Source organism: Trichosurus vulpecula, chromosome 4 (assembly GCF_011100635.1).
Source record: "Trichosurus vulpecula isolate mTriVul1 chromosome 4, mTriVul1.pri, whole genome shotgun sequence".
Taxonomy (NCBI): Eukaryota; Metazoa; Chordata; class Mammalia; order Diprotodontia; family Phalangeridae; genus Trichosurus; species Trichosurus vulpecula.
Window position 1 is genome coordinate 171,565,893 of NC_050576.1, and position 15,930 is coordinate 171,581,822.

General features: G+C 43.1%; 1 protein-coding gene across 6 annotated transcripts in view; it reads right to left on the reverse strand.

Annotated features, from left to right (window-relative positions):
* Positions 1 to 537: 537 nt before the first annotated feature.
* The window catches only part of MSI2 (musashi RNA binding protein 2), a 525,661-nt gene continuing 510,268 nt past the window's right edge, over positions 538 to 15,930 (reverse strand). For 3 of the 6 annotated variants that reach the window (XM_036754986.1, XM_036754984.1, XM_036754982.1), the window contains 3 exons: positions 11,296 to 11,504; positions 9,585 to 9,657; positions 538 to 5,961 (listed from right to left, as the gene is read on the reverse strand). In XM_036754986.1, the coding sequence (XP_036610881.1) occupies positions 9,616 to 9,657; positions 11,296 to 11,504 (251 nt within the window). In that variant the 3' untranslated portion in view covers positions 538 to 5,961; positions 9,585 to 9,615. The remainder of the gene's footprint in view (positions 5,962 to 9,584; positions 9,658 to 11,295; positions 11,505 to 15,930) is intronic. The other 3 variants (XM_036754987.1, XM_036754985.1, XM_036754983.1) reach the window with 1 other exon arrangement.

The following is a 15,930-nucleotide window of genomic DNA, read 5'->3' on the forward strand; positions in this document are numbered from 1 at the left end:
TCTGCTGGGCCTTCTGTTCTTCAGGCTAAATATCCCCATTTCCTTTTTCAGTTGGCCACTTCCTAAAGTGTGGTGCCTAAGACTGGACACAATACTATATATTCGTGATCTGAACAGGGCAGAGGATGATAAGACTATCACCTTATCCCTGGAAATATTGTCTTTCTGAATTCAGCCAGAGACTATATTATCTTTTTTTGGCTACCATGTCACATCACTGATCTTGTTGGATTTAAGGTCAACCTAAGCCCACTGAATCTTTTTCAGACACTCTGCTTTCTAACTATGCCTCTCCCTATCTTGTACTTGTGAAGTCGATTTCTTGAAGCATAAGACCTTCATCTCCTTCATTAGAATGGAAGCTCCTTGAGGGCAGGAACAGGCCTCTTTTTTACTCAGGCTCCCAGTGACCTAGAACAGGTCTAGAACTTCTACAAGGGTAAAAATCACCTACCCCTCTCCCTCCCTCTCCCCCAAGGCCTCAGAGAGAGAACACTGGCTGGTTCCCTGGAAAGAAAAAAAAAAAGAACCAAACGCCTCTGTTCAAAACAGTTTATTTTATTTTATTTTTTTGTCAGACAAACACATTGATTTCTGGACCACAGTAGAGGATGGAAACCTTTCACAAACTTATTTATTTGAAAATACAAATATAAAATTATACTTTCCACATCTGAGATGTGAGAGACTGCCATCCACATAGTAGTTTTTACAACAGGGCTTTAAGTAAGCCACACACAAAGACCTGAAAGATGCTTGATATATATATATATAGATACATATATATGTATATATATAAAAAAAATACTCACTACCAAAGTTCTCATCAGTTTCATACTAAAGTATAAAAGTAAGGGTGAGGTCAGCCACAGTGCTGGGGAAAGTTTTATTTAGATACATCGATGTCCACATGAAATGCTTTACCTTGCATCCTAATACACATGGAATTTCGACTTTACAATACACCATGAACAGTGGGTTCGCTGGCCCACCATACTCAGTATGACACTCACAGATTCCACATGGGATGGGACAGTATGTACAGAATATAGTGACAGAGAGCCGCTGGGAGAGGCCTCTGATGCTTTTTTGTCTGTCTAGCCCGGTCCCCTCCCCTGCTCCTACCCCGACCTGACCCGGCTCCCCCGATCTAAAATGAAATTCGGTCAAAGACGATCCATTTTGATTGTTTGGTAGCTCTTGGCCAGAGGGCTTTGATGAAGGGCCCTTCTGCCAATGGGGTGGTTTTGTTTTTGTGTGTGTGCATATGTGTGTGTGTGTGTGTGTGTGTATTTGGTTAAAAAAAAAACAAACTTATTACAGTATTAAAGTATTGCTTAACTTACAGAAGATCTCCTCATGTAGTGTCTGTGCCCAAGAGACGGGCTGAGCTGAGTTCTGCGTATTTCATGCCATTAGGATGAGGACAGGAGGACCCGCCAGTGTATATCTATCTCCAATGTGCCTGCTTCTCCTTCCCTTTTGCTCCCCACACAGATCCTTTGCTATCCCCTTCCTTGGGAAAATATCTTGGCCTGTGAGGCACATTCAAGAAAAATATTCTCCCCCCCATCAAATTCCCTCTGTCCCTGCGTGCCATTTCCAATAGACTAAAGATAAGTATGAGTTAGTGTTTTTTTTGTAAACAATTTCATATGCAATATAATACAGAAAGCATGGCTGACCTTTAATAAAAATGTAGTAAACTATATTGCTTTATTCTTGATTATGCTGCAGTAAGTAAGTGAATGGCAGAATGAAACAGTGTGGTTGGTGGAGGTGGAGGCTAAGTCCCTAGCCCTCGCTTGCACTAAAGATCAAAATAGGTTGGTAATTTTTTTTTCCTAGCCAGAAAATAAAAATAGAACAACGAAAAAGAAAAAAAAAAGAAAAACAACAAAACAAAACCAAAACCAAAAAAGAAAAAAAAAACTGAACACCTTTCAGGTCATTAGAACCAACAATTACCCAATGATTGAACTAGTCTAATAAGATGTGTGTAACATTTACTGGCTGTGGATTGCTGTAAGATGAGAAATTAAATGGACAGCAATAGAGCCATGCTACCTTAAAGTCCAAGCTACAAAGTTCAAATTAAAACGAACATTATGAAGGATAGAAAATGCAAAGGCCAGGTCAGGCTTCGTTTGAATCAAGCCAATGGGCGGTGGGGAGGGAGCCATGTGCTCAGTTTGGTTTGCAAATGGGGGTTGGGGTGGGGTGAGGAAGGCTGGGCTTGTTCATGTTTTCAAAATGCTCCTGGAGAAAAGAGCAGGGACTCTGTCCTCTCAAATACTGCCCTTTCTGGATGGGACAGGACTGGGGGTGCAGGAGCTGTCCCATTGAGAGACAGTGTGCTCTTGGGGGCCTGGGCAGATGGAATCAGACTGATAGAACCATAGCATGGTAGAGCTGGAAAGGCCCAGAAGGGTCATCCAGTCCAAACCCCTCATTTTACAGTTGAGGAAACTGAGGCCCAAAGTGGTGAAGTGACTTGCCCAACTACGGGCTGGAGTGTCACACAAGTGGCTAGTTCCCAAACTTGGGGGAGAGGGAGAACTGACTGCCCAAATGGTATTCTCCCCCACAAAAGGTGGTTCCCAGGTCGCCATTGAGCTTAACTGAAACAAAGACGAGGCTGAACATCAGTGCTAAAATAATTTACAAAAATCTTTCAAAATGGACTTCTAGATGATTGGGGCGGGGGGGACTAACGTGAACCTTAACCTAGGTAGCCACATTGAAACATATCAGATTCCACAAGATTTGTGCTATGGGCTACTGGGTCTCTTCAAAAGGTATATAAACATCTAAAACATATTCACACAGATTATCAATTTCTTCTGAACATTCTTAAAAAAATATTTTTTCTCTTAGTAAAATCATTTTAATATACCATGCCTCCCTCTTTTAAAAAATAAATTAAAAAAATCCAGTTTTGCATATCTAGCATTAGCATTTAAGGTAGTATGGCAGACCCCTTGAAAGTTAAGGGGGGGGGCGGGGATCTACAAAATGCCGGGGAGTTTGCCAGCATTTTAACATTGTGAGACCTTTGGTTAGTTGAAACCACATCAGATCAGAAAAAAAAAGAAAAGAAAAATAAAGAAAAGAAAAATAAAGAAAAAAAAATGAAGAAAAGAAAATTGACCTTAAAATTAAAAAAGAAGACAATTAAAAAAGAAAAAAAAAACTGCCCCAAAATTAGCATTTTGTTTTCTTAAATAAGAGAAAGTTCTATCCTTACTGGTCCTAAATCTGAATAACTACATCTAATTTTTTTTAACCTTAATTACAATACACCTACCAATATGTACTAGAAGAAAGAGGAGAAAAAATGTTACTACACTAGTATCAGGACAGCACGCTTACAAGATAGCCATTTTATACATTATTAACAGACAATGGTCAACAAAGAATCATCTATGAGGTGACAGGGAATGAAGAGAAAACAAATGGTTGTACAGTACATCCTCAACATGGACAAAATATTAATAAAAAATTCCCTGGCACAGACATTGAATCACAGGGAACTGACTTCCTTTTTTATGTCGTTTTTTTTTGTTGGTTTTTGCTTTTTTGTATGTTTTTTTTTAAAGAACCATCTACTTTTATTGTTATTACTTGATCAAGTCTCAATATTTAAAAAGCGTCCAGCATTTTATACTTAACCTGGTTGTTCCAAAATAAGAAAGAACCTCCCCCCCCACAAAAAAAAAAAACAAACCCAAACAAAAACAAAACCCACAACAACCCTAAAATGTTATGTTGGAAAAACAAAGAGCATGATTCATTTTGTTTACTTAATCAGAACTGAGAAAGAAAAAAAAAAAACCCCAAAGCTTTTTTTTTTCCTTCCTTTTCATTCAGCATCATGGCGCCTCTTGCTTGAAGATGCCTTTGCGCTACCCTGCCTAGTGAATGCCTACGTAAGTCTATTCATTAGTAACATTTATAAAAATAGGAGTGCAGCAGCTCTTTATAATAAATGTCGCATTCAGTGTCTCATACTGGCTGTGCCTCGAGTACCAAATTTATAAACGTAACAATTTAAAAAAATATTAATAAAACTTGTCAATATCACGTTAAAAAAAGAAAAAAATATATTCACACTACAGTATGTTGTTGGCGTCATTGTTGTTTAATGCCATCTACTGAGTTGTACTTTTCTAAGTAGCTGTTGCAGGCCTATTTACCAATATTAAAAAAATTAAATTAAAAAATATCCTTCATCATAAGTATCTTTTCCCCAACTGAGGACCATATATTATAACAGCCAAATATTAAACATGTGCAAACAGGAAATTGTCAGTTTTTCCCACCAGTCACAGTGCAGTGATGTTTATACTTTTTAAAAATGTTTTAATTCTGTTTACATCTACAATAAATTAAAAACAAAACAAAATATCTTCCCTAGCCTCTCTGGTGATACTCGCAGCACTGAGGTATTAAAAAAAAAACATAAAGAGTTTGCTTTCCTAATTTGTTAATAGAAAGAATAATGGATAAAGGTATCAATAATGTAGGACTAGCCATCCCTGGCCCAAGGGCCCCAGACTGGGGGAGGGGGAGAGAGAGAGAGGAAGGGGAGAAATGAGGGAAGCGTCTTGGGCGACACTTGGAGGAGCTGAAATGATTGGACGATAAAAACGAATCTAATTTTTTAAATGACTAAAAAAATATGCCCTCCCCCCCTCCCCCAAGCCAAACAGGTGTGCTTTGAACTTTAAATACGTTAAATATTAACATTGCTATCTTTTTCAAAGTCTCGGGAAAAGCAGTATTTCATAGTTTAAATTAAAAAATACAACTAGACTGTTCATTGGAAGCTGTGTACAAAGGAGCAGTGAGTATGCTGGTGTGACACTAGTAGAATTCTTAGGTCTAATGTACTGACAAAAGAGCTAAACTGTGTTCTTTTTGACTTCATCAAGGGCAGCCCTGGCAGCTGATTGTTCTTAGACCTTAAAACTCAAAAATTGACCTTTTTTCTTTTAAAAAAAAAATTAGTTTCCTTTTTTGTTTCTTTCCATGGATCATCAAACTGCCTGGGACTAAGTCCCTCACAAAAATATTTTTTTTTCCATTTTCTCTTTCTTAATAGTTTCTATGTAGTTAATGGAATTGTATTTACAGCACTTATTATTTTTTTCTCCAGAATTCACAATTTCAAAAAATCTTATAATATCACCTCTTTCAACAGAAAAAAGCACTTATAGAAAAGAAGGACGGCCGAAATGTTGTCGTCCTCACCTTATTGCCGAAAATAGATATACTTAGGTTAACAAAGAGACGTCACAAAAATGAATCGCTAAAGAGCCTGTTAGTTAAGCTATGATCTCGCTTCTACAAATGCGAATGAGAAACTCTTATGCCCAACTCCAGCTCAGTGCTTCTCGACTTCGAATTTCAGAGTGTGCTAAAATTCCACCTGAAAAGCTGTACAGTTTCAGAATGGGCACCAAAAGGTTGAGAGTCCCATTACCATCTCAGCATCCTTGAAGCAGGAACAGAACCAAAAATCACAACCAAAGAAACTTTTTTTTTTTTAAAGAAAGTAAAATCCTTAATATAACAGTTATACTATGGTTAGCTTTTAACTACATATTAAAGCGACGAGGCTACTAGACTATGTCAAAAACACTACCAAATGTGATTCAAAGATATTTAAAAGGAAGGATGTGGGGGTGAGGATGGGACAAGGGGAGCCATCAAGAAAAAACCAAAAAAAACCCACAAAAATCATGGATTATATACACATTTTTAAAAGCTGTTGTCTTATATAGTACAGCAGATTCATGAGATGATGAGATTGAATTCAACCCTCAGTCCGAAGTGAGCCATCTCCAGTGGGGGTGGGGGTGGGGAGTGAGGCTGGAGGTGTCCAGGTCTGAAGACATCACCTAAACAAAGGGCCACTCAGAAACTTCGCCCAGTCTTGCCTGGACATCCAGGTATGCTCTGTTGGAAGGAAGAGGACAGACACACCCAGAATGGGAACACACAGAGAGGGGTGGGGGTTTGGGGAGAAAAGTGTTACTGGCAGGTGGGCTACTTTTCACACAGAGCTTTCAGAAGTGGCTTATTATGGTCACTCATCAAGTGTCAGGGAAATGGGCCTCATGTCACCATTTATGTGTGTAATCAGGCGTCTGGGTCAGTGGTTCTCAAACTTTTGTGTGTATGAGGAGCCCTTTGTACTCTACAAATTTTGAGGACCATCCCCTTCTCACCACTATGTGGAGGCCCACAGGACAGCAGCAGTACACTATGGTACTGGATTGGACCACCCTCTGCAATCAGTCAATACCCCTCACCCCTATCCTCCAGCTGTCCTCATCTCACAAGCTGGGAACCTCTTTTCTACTCTGGATTTGGGGGGATGTGGGCCACTCCTGCTGGCCTGATTCAAAGGGTATGTTTTATATAGGTCTGGCGGCCATTAGCGATGCAGACAAAGGAAGGTAGTTACAGTCCATGAAATAAGAAGACACTATGTATAAATCAGGGTCTCTCTGAATCTATATTTGACGTCTACATAAGAGGAAGAGCAAACACACTCACTGATAACGTTTCTGCGTATATGTCTATTTCTAAAGCTAGATATGTGTCTAGGTAACAATGAAAATACGTTTGCAGCCACCAGCATATTTGAATTTCATAAGAGCTATGTTTCATGCCAGGGTGCCAAGCTCACAACACTCAAAAAGGAATTTCTTTGAGCTTTGACTACAGTAGCAGAAACAGAATCATGGTTTGTGGACTTGCTAATTGTTCTTCCCTGTTTTGGGCCATTTGCCTAAATCTAGACCACCTACCTGCCTTTTACAGATGGCGCTAAAAGCTGGTTACTGTTTTGGTCCTAAGGCTTGTGACCTGCCTGCAATACCTCCTAGTCTTTTATTCTCTGTTCATTCTTTGGAGTTCTTCTCTTTCCCCTCCCTCCCCCACACCTGCCAAGCTCCATGTTTCTCCCCGATTTCACCACTCCACTCTGGAAGGAAAATTTATCACCAAAAGAGAATGGGCTCTGAGAGACATTTATGCAGTATGGGATGCCCCTAAAAAGCCATAAGGCGTTACGGGGAACTAGGAGGAGGGTGAAGGAGTGAGTAGATTTGGGATACTGCCTCATCCCTTTTTGGGAGTACAAGCAGCAGGGGATGTTGGCTACCACTATCTGGCCCAGCCTGATTAAGGAAGGTCTGGTCCTGCCCTCATCTGACTCCACAAAGACTTGAAATAATTCGGGGCTCTCAGCCACATGGTTTCTCTCCTCAATCTCCTGTGACTGCTTCTATTCCTCTGTCCCTAAATCAGTCTTAATTAGTTGCGAGCAGCTCTTCACACAGTTAATAGCCTCGGGCTCAGGCTGGCAATGAATGTGTCAGGACTCACATGGTGGGTAGGGGGAAACTCAGACATATTATTCACTTGGTTAAAAGGGGGGGGGGGCACATGGGCAGCTGGATTAGTTGACATGACTTTGTTAACCTCCCCTCTGCCCCTCTACCTAATATTCTTCTCAAAGGACAAGCTTGCTTTGGCCACATACCTGCCACTCCCACTCCCAAGCACTAACATTAGAGAACCTCAGAAATTCTCTTAAGCTCAGTTTGTTCCTCTGAGCGTCTGCCCCCGAAGACATACCCATGCCCTGTGGGGCCTTCTGGGTAGATTCCTGGTCTTTCTTTTACTGACTGTGTATACTTTTCTGCTCTGTGCCTTAGATTCCCCCATCTGCAAAAGTGGAAATATTTTTCACAGGATCATAGATCCAGAGCTAGAAGGGACCTCTGAAGGCACCTCTGATGTCCAACCTCCTCATTTTATAGATAAGAAAACTGAGGCCCAGAGAGGTTAAGTCACTTCCCTAAGAAAAAGAGCTCAGATACAAACATAACTCCTCTTAACAACAGAACCAAAGCTCTTTTCTACTATACAATTGTCCACCTTGTCTGTCTTCCCAGTGGGATACCATACAGGTTGCTGAGGTGATGTTTGTGCCAAACCATGAGGGCAGATGTAATAAAGGGAAGGCATTTTTTTGGGTGGCAATCCAGGTTAAGTGACTTGCCCAGGGTCACACAGCTACTAAGTGTCTGAGGCCACATTTGAACTCAAGTCCTCCTGACTCCAGGGCCGATGCTCTATCTACTGCACCATCTAGCTGAATGAAAGGCATTTTGTCAAGTCACTTGGTTGGGCATTGAAATACCCACCTTATACCATGGCCCCACTCAGTGGCTAGCCCTGGAGATGTTATAAAGGCAGAATGAAGCTTTTGCATCCAGCCTTAGGGAATGCAAATCTATCCTTTCAGTTCTCCCAACAACTCACAACTCTAGCAAAGGATTACATAGATGGGCCAACCCAGCAGCAAGTTCATAGAATCATAGGATTTAGAGGCGGAAGGGGCTTTAGAGAATTTGCTGCCAAATAACCACATTCCTCCCTTGGTGTCTACTATGGTATTCTGCCAAAATGACAGAAGTCCATTCCGCCAGCCTCCTTCCCCCCTCCATCAAATCCTAACACACGTCATGAGCTGCAGGAAAGAGTTGTTCAGAATTGCACCCTACTACTGTACTCTACCACTGTGAAAAGGGAGGCATGTGTAATTAGCATATCTCGAACCCCTAAGCTAATATGGCGGCAGAAAACCCCCTTGGTGGTTTCATAGGAAGAAGCCTGAGTTCTCTTCAATGATGTCTTCCTAAGAATGACGAATATTTACTCTCAAATGTGAAGATGGCAGGAAGTTCCCTCACTGTTCTCCCGCCCTCCCCCCTCCCCACCTTTGCATGATTCAAAAAAAAATGTTTAATTAACTTGAGCTCAGTTAAAAAGGTTAGGAAACTGGCAGTGATCCAAACCCATGTTAGGCAGGTGATGTCGTTAATTTAATTTGCTCAGGTTTTAGTGCTCTAATCTGGATAATTGCTCACCAGTTATAGGCAAAAATGTTTTCTTTTCACTAAAACACTAAGTTCAGTTTTTAAACTGTGGAATTCCCATTGAACAATGGAAAGAGTCTGGAAACTGAAGAGGGGGACTCCCTCTCCAGGCCACAGGAGTCCCTGACCACTTGCACCCTCCACAGGGATACTTCCCTGGGGAAAGCTGGGCAGGCACATTTTCCTGATCTGCCTCTTGGTGTTTATAAACCAGCAAACCCTCCCATGGTACATGGCTGAGCACAAGATCTCCTTCCAGTTTCCCATAGTCTTGATTACATTTCAAGAAAGAAAAGGGAAGGTAGGTGGAGGCGGAAAAGGAGAGAAGAGAAGAGAGGAGATGGAGACAGAGAGAGACAGAGAGAGACAAAGAGACAGAGAGAGAGAGAGAGAGAGAGGAAAAGAGATATATTGGAGGCAGGGGAAGAAAATAAGAAAGAGAAAAGGGGCATGACTGAAACTGAGTGGGGAGAAAAGATTTTGGAAAGGAAGTCCAAAGAGAGAAAAGTATTGAGTGGATGGGGTTGGGGAGTGGGGGGAGGGTGTGACCTTATATGTATGTTCAGCTCCCATACATGTATGGACACTCCCAGGTAAGGCAGAGATATATGGCAGAGACTTTAATACCTCAGAATGAGATGGCAACAAGAGCACCTGCTCAATGGTATCCATTTGTAAAGGCCGTTGCAATCAAAGGTCCCTAAAATTGCATAATTGTTAAGGTCATCAGTGAGTGCACTATACATTAGAACAGATAGATTGTTTGGGGTGCTATACATTGGAATGGATTGGGAAATTCTTGGGAAAAGGAATTATCAATGGGACTAGCTGTGGTTGCTAGCATGAATGTGTCATTCTGAGACACCGCACCTTGAGGGACTTGGGAATAAAGTCATCATTCTTATTAGGAGGAGGGTGGGGGAGGGGAAAAATATGAGCACCCCTGTCCCCAAATGATAAAACTAAAAGCACCATTGGCTGTTTCAGAGAGATAAGTTGAGAGCCTAATTTGGAAATGGGATTGGGATCGGGGATACTGACATTGGGAGGGTTGGAGAGGTTGGCTGGCTGTGGATTCTGGCCAGCGCCTTATAAACCACAGGTGATGGCTACTTTCTTCCATAGCCCTAGAGATTCCATCTGGGGTTTAAGACACCACAGTACCGAAAAACTGGCAAGTTGTGTGGTGATTTTTTTTTTAAAGCAGGTCTATGAAGAAGTCAAAACACTTAAGTATTTAAGAACAAACAGACCTCTCTTTCTTGAGGTAGAACAGAGGAGATAGGTGGCACTGAGAGCTGGTCATTTAAACTGATGAAGCTGCTGGTTGAATAATAATATTTCTTATTTGACGGCACTACTGCTTCACATTACCTAAGTGACGTTAAGATGGGAATTGAAAGTGGACCTAGAGGTCAAAGGTCAAGACTGAAAGGCCTCCTGAATGGCAAGAGTGATTCTCACACTATAAAGGAACAGGTCTCCCCCAGGCTCTGGCTCCCCAAATTCCGTCTCCCTCTTTCTTCAGGCCAATGTCTCCAACAAGATCTGCCTACTTCCCCCAATGGGTCCTAGATTTTGCTGAAGATGTTTCCTGGGACTCCAGTAACTTCCCTATCTTGCTGAATTTTTCTTTTTTTGGGGGGGGGAAGTAGAAAGTTTTGTCTCTAAAATGGAGGAAAGGGGACAGAGGGGCAGTAAGTGAGCGGGCTCAGACACATTCATGCTCACACACACAGGAGTGCAGGGGAAGGACGATACAATCTGAAAACAGCATGCAAATTTGTTAAGCAAATTTCCATTGCCTGTATTAGTTAGATTATAGAACCACAGAGCATCATAAATAGCAAATGCATTTGGCTTCCTGGAGGCTGTGCCTAAAGAACTTGAGGGACACCATAAAAACCTTAGAAAATAGGTCTGGGCTTCCATCACCCCCCCTTCTAGCCCTCCTGCCCCAGATATACCTCCCCTGGGTCTTTCACCAACGATAACAACAGGGTGAAGCAGGCCCGGGGTGGGGGGCGGGGCGGTGTACATATGGGGATTCTACAGGTCTAAGATGCTGCCCTGGAAGAGCAGGCCATAAGGGTGAGGTTCCAACTCAGATGACCAGTGGAGAGATAAGACTTGGAGGGGAGGGTTTCTTAAAGGCTCCTTGCTCCGGGGTGGGCAAAGGAAAACTCACCCAATTTGGTATCTCATAGGGACATCCCATTGGTTCCACCCCCTCCCTACCTTAGATCCTCTCAATACACCCTCCCTCTCAGCCAAAAGAGGTTGGGGAGAATGAGTGGAGAGAAGGAAGGGGTGGGAGAAAAAAAAGCCAAATACTTACAGCTATTCCATGGCTGAAGCCCGAGCCCGGCTGTGGGCTGGCTGCGCCTATATAATTCCCCACTCCGGAGTCCTGGCTTGCTGGGCCGTAGAGGTCAGCGACGGGTCCTGGGCTGTTGGCCCCAGGGAAGCCTCCTGGCCGCGCTGGGTTGGAGCCTGCCGGGGAAGCGGGCGCGCCAAAATTCGGTTGAGCACTGTAGCTATTCAGGACTGGTGTGCAGAGAATAAAGCTGGGTATGAGGCCAGAAGCCGGGCATGCACCGTTCATTACAAGCCAAACACTCGAGAAAATACAGCTGAGGCCCAACTTCTAACACTCAACCAAGGCCATGCGATAACATCAGCAGGGACTCAAGAATAGTCAGCCCAGGCTACTACTAAGAAGCTCAGAGCTCCAAAAATATAAAGATAATCAAAAACAATCATTCAACACACTATTGCAACCAACTGGAGGTGCTCGCTGCCCACCGAATTATCACAATAGAGAGAAATAGAGATATGTAGGAGAGATAAATATATAAATATATATATGTATAAAGAGAGAAATATTATTCCACATCTGAGTTGATGCTCATGCACTCTTGTTCTAAATCTGGGCACGTTGAGACAGCATTCACATCCCATGCAAACTACAAAGGAACTAGTTTTAGACTACACATTGTGTTAATATTGATATTAAAACGGACAGCAAAGAAAGCAAATTGTGTCCAGAAAAAAAAATCTTGGGAGGGGGTGGATATTTGGGGGGGGATTTTTTTGGTTGTGTTTTTTGTTTTGGATCCATTAGATGATATACTGCATCAAAAAAAGACACACACAAAAAAAGATCTCTCACCCACCTCCTTCCCCGCCCCCACCCCCCAATCCACTCCTCTCCCTCTTCCCGCCTCCCCACCATTTCGAGCACTGCATGAACGTCTTTTTGGACACTGAAACGTGGTCAGAGGATGTGGTATGTCATGGAAAGTTTGGGAGTCTTAAAATAACAGTAATGATGACAGCAAAGGAGTTCCTTCAGGTGTGGAGAGCAGGGGATGGAGGGGATGGGGAGAGGAGGCCTGGGGGCTGGGAATAAAGCAGAAAAGTCAAAGATTCTGTAGGGCACCCACACACTCACCTCCTTAGGTAGAAGGAAAAGGGGGATTGCTTTTTTTCCCTTTTGTTTTTGTTTTTATTTTTTAAAAGAAGAAGAGAGAGAAGTGTGAATACAGAGGGTACTAAGCAAAGCAGTTCAGAGCTGAAGCATGTTATATCTAAATGACTGGTTTCTCATAATCACCCCTGGATGACAAGGATGGAAGGAAGAGGGAGGGGAAGGAGAGGGGGAGAGGGAGAGAGGGGAAGGGGGGAAGAGAAAAAGAGAGAGAGAGAGAGAGAGAGAGAGAGAGAGAGAGAGAAAGCAGAGCTCAGAATATACCTTTGCTACAGAGATGCCAGGGGATTGAGGTCTTGCTATCCTGTGGTTGTCAGGTAGGTGGGGCAGAAGGAAGACAACTGAAGACAACAGCAATACCCTCCCTTTCGCCTCCAGTCCCCTTCACTCCAGATACCCCACCCTGAAGTCGTCTGGCCCCTCCCTCACCCTCACCCAGAATCCTAGTTAATGGAGGTAAACACTGAGGTCTCTCTCTCCCCATATCCCTAATTCTCAATAGACTTTCAATTATGTATTTCCTTCTGCTGCTTTTCTTTTGGGGGGGGGGCAGGGGGTTGGAGGCAAGGGCAAACGAATAGGGTGAGCCTAGGGAAGGACTGTCCCACCCCTAGCTGCTGAAGGAAGGAACAGAAGGCCTGGGCTCATCTCATAAAGAGTCATGGGAACTTCCACACAGATCTCTGGCTCACACCTGTCTCCCTTTTGCTATTTCCTCCACCTCTAAGAAAAGAAAAAAAAAACACTTTTCAGAAATGGTTATCTTAGATTGGGAGCTCCTTAAGGGCAGGGGTTGGGTTTTTTTCCCCTTTTTCTGTATCCTCAGCACTTAGTACAGTCCCTGGCACATAGGTGGCACTTAATAAATGCTTCTTGACTTGACTTGCCCCCTCTCTGGTTCACTACCTTGTTGGAAGGTAGCAGCAATCAGGAAAGAAAAAGAAAAATCCAACTGGACCAGCCTTTGGGAGAATATGGTTTGGGGGCATTTCTAAATCCTGCCTCCCTCCCTTTGACGTCTCAGGGTTGGAGGAGTCTATTGCTGGTGGGAGTCAAGAGGGAAACATACTTCTACCCAATCTTCACTTCAGGGATGGGGGGCAGGGCAGTCCAGGGCAGAGTGGGAAGTGAGCCAAACTAGGTGTAGAGGCAGGAGGAGTTAGCAGGACAACTCAAAGTAATGGAAGCAATAGAGGAAACCTGCCTGGGCTGTGGAGTAGGGGTGTTGGTATATAACAGAAGACATGAGAGCTGGAAAGGATTTTAGGGTTCATCTGGTCCAGAGGCCCAGTGGCAGGAAGTGACTTGTCCAAGGTCACAGAGCAGGGCTGAATGACATGAATTGTAATTTAGCCACCCCGCCCCCCAGCCCCTCAAATAGGAAGGTCTATAGTAGGACCCCTTTGGGGAAATGAATAAATTGGACAGAGGAAAGAATAGGTTAAATACCCACGAAAAAGAAAGAGAAGAAAAAGAAGCAAAATCACAAAGGCCCAAAGCAAATGGATAGATTATTTTGGAAAAAGAAATGTACTGGCCAACAAAGGAGCCTGGGATTTCTGAATATAAAAGATTAAACTTGGAGATAACATTTGGCTCCTCACTCAAGGGGGCAAACATCAAGCTGAGATATTCCAAAGGCTGCATTATCTTGGTCTAACATACTTTTTTCTTCTGGGCTTCAGAAAATGGAAATGGTTTTTGCCTCCCAATCTATCCAAGGAGATCTGTGCAGTGGAACTGGCCAGTCCTGTTCCCAGCAGGGAGGGGAGGGGGGATAAGGAGAGGAGAAGCAATCATTCTTTCCTCTAGCCATAGTCAGACTCGTGAAGGCTTTGGGGAGGACTAGCCGGGATGGGGAGGGGATACTCAAAATAGACAGCACCCTACTTGCCATTTCCTCCCTCTCCCCCCCTCCAACCTCCATTCTTTCCTCCTCGGTAGGGGAGATGCTTGGGAAGCTTCAGAGAAAGGGTACAGCATTCCCACAAACTCTCCCTAAAATCAGCCTTGACAGATGCTGGGAGAAAGACTGCATGGTTATGCTCTAATTACATCCATGTTACTCCCTCCCCCACCCTCACCCCCAATTCCTCCAGGCTCTAAGTAAGCCTCTGGGATGACATTTCGGATTAATAGTTAGACCTGAGTTTAAAAACAACAACAAAACAAACCCAAAACATGAAATCTCGGTTTGTATCCCAGTTGTATCCATGTATTCTACGATCCAGTTTCACTAGTCTTTTTGCATTCCTCATATGCTATACTCCATCACCTGCCTTATGGCTGGAATTCTCTTTCTCATCTCCGACTCTTGGCTGCCCCCAAAACTCAGCTCATATCCCCTTTTCTATGGCTGGCCTTTCTCAATCTCCCTCTTTCTTAGTACTTCCCCTCTGAGACTGCCTTCCATTTATCCCGTCTATAGCTCAAACGTAAACAGTTGTACATTGCCTCCCTCAATGGATGCTGTTTTTTGCATCCTCAGTGCTTAGCACAGTGCCTTGGTATACAGTAAGTGCTTAATAAATGCTTATTGACTGGCTCTGGGATGACAGGCAAGTTACCTAACTTCTATGTGCCTCAGTTTCCTTACCTGTAAAATGGTGATAATTATATCTCTAGTATCAACTTCATATAGCTTTTATGATTCTCAAATAAGATAATATGCAAATGGCATTCACCAACTTCAAAACATTTTGTTGTGAGGCAGCATGGAATAGTGGACTGAGATGAGGCCTGAAGCCTGGAAAGACCTGGGTTCAAGATCCTCAACTTGTCAATGCTTTAGGCCAAAGGTGTCAAACATGCAGCCCACAAAGCTCTAGAATGCAGCCTAATCCACATAAAAATGTAATTGGGAAATAGTAAACCAAATAAAGATACAATGAAACATAGAAATGTTAATATGTGGTCTTGTAAGTACATAGACAGTTCATAGGGATGCTTATGTATGGTTTAGTTTGCCATTTTATAAGATGAGGAAGCGGAGATTAAGTGACATACCCAGGAAGAACTAGTAAGTGTCAGGCTGGATTTGAAAGCCCATTTTCCTGACTCCAGGGCCAGTGTTCTATCCACAGTGCCACCTACCTGCCCATGACCATGTTCTGCTCAATATTTTAATCACTTAGAGTATGGATTTTCAGAGGACATAATCCAGGTGGGGACGGCATGGGATGACAAAGTTGGTATCTAAGTAGAACTTCAGAAGTTGCTACAGTGTTGTTTGGTCATTTCAGTCGTGACTGACTCTCTGTGACTCCATTTGGGGTTTTCTTGGCAAAGATACTAGAGTGGTTTGCCATTTCCTTCTCCAGCTCCAGCTCCAGATGAGGAAACTGAGTCCAACAGGGTTAAATGACTTGCCCTGGGTCACTGAACTCGTAAGTGTCTGAGGCTGGATTTTGAACTCAGGAAAATGAGTCTTTTTGGTTCCCAGCCCAGTGGTCTGTCCTCTGAACCACCTGGGTTTAGTGAACT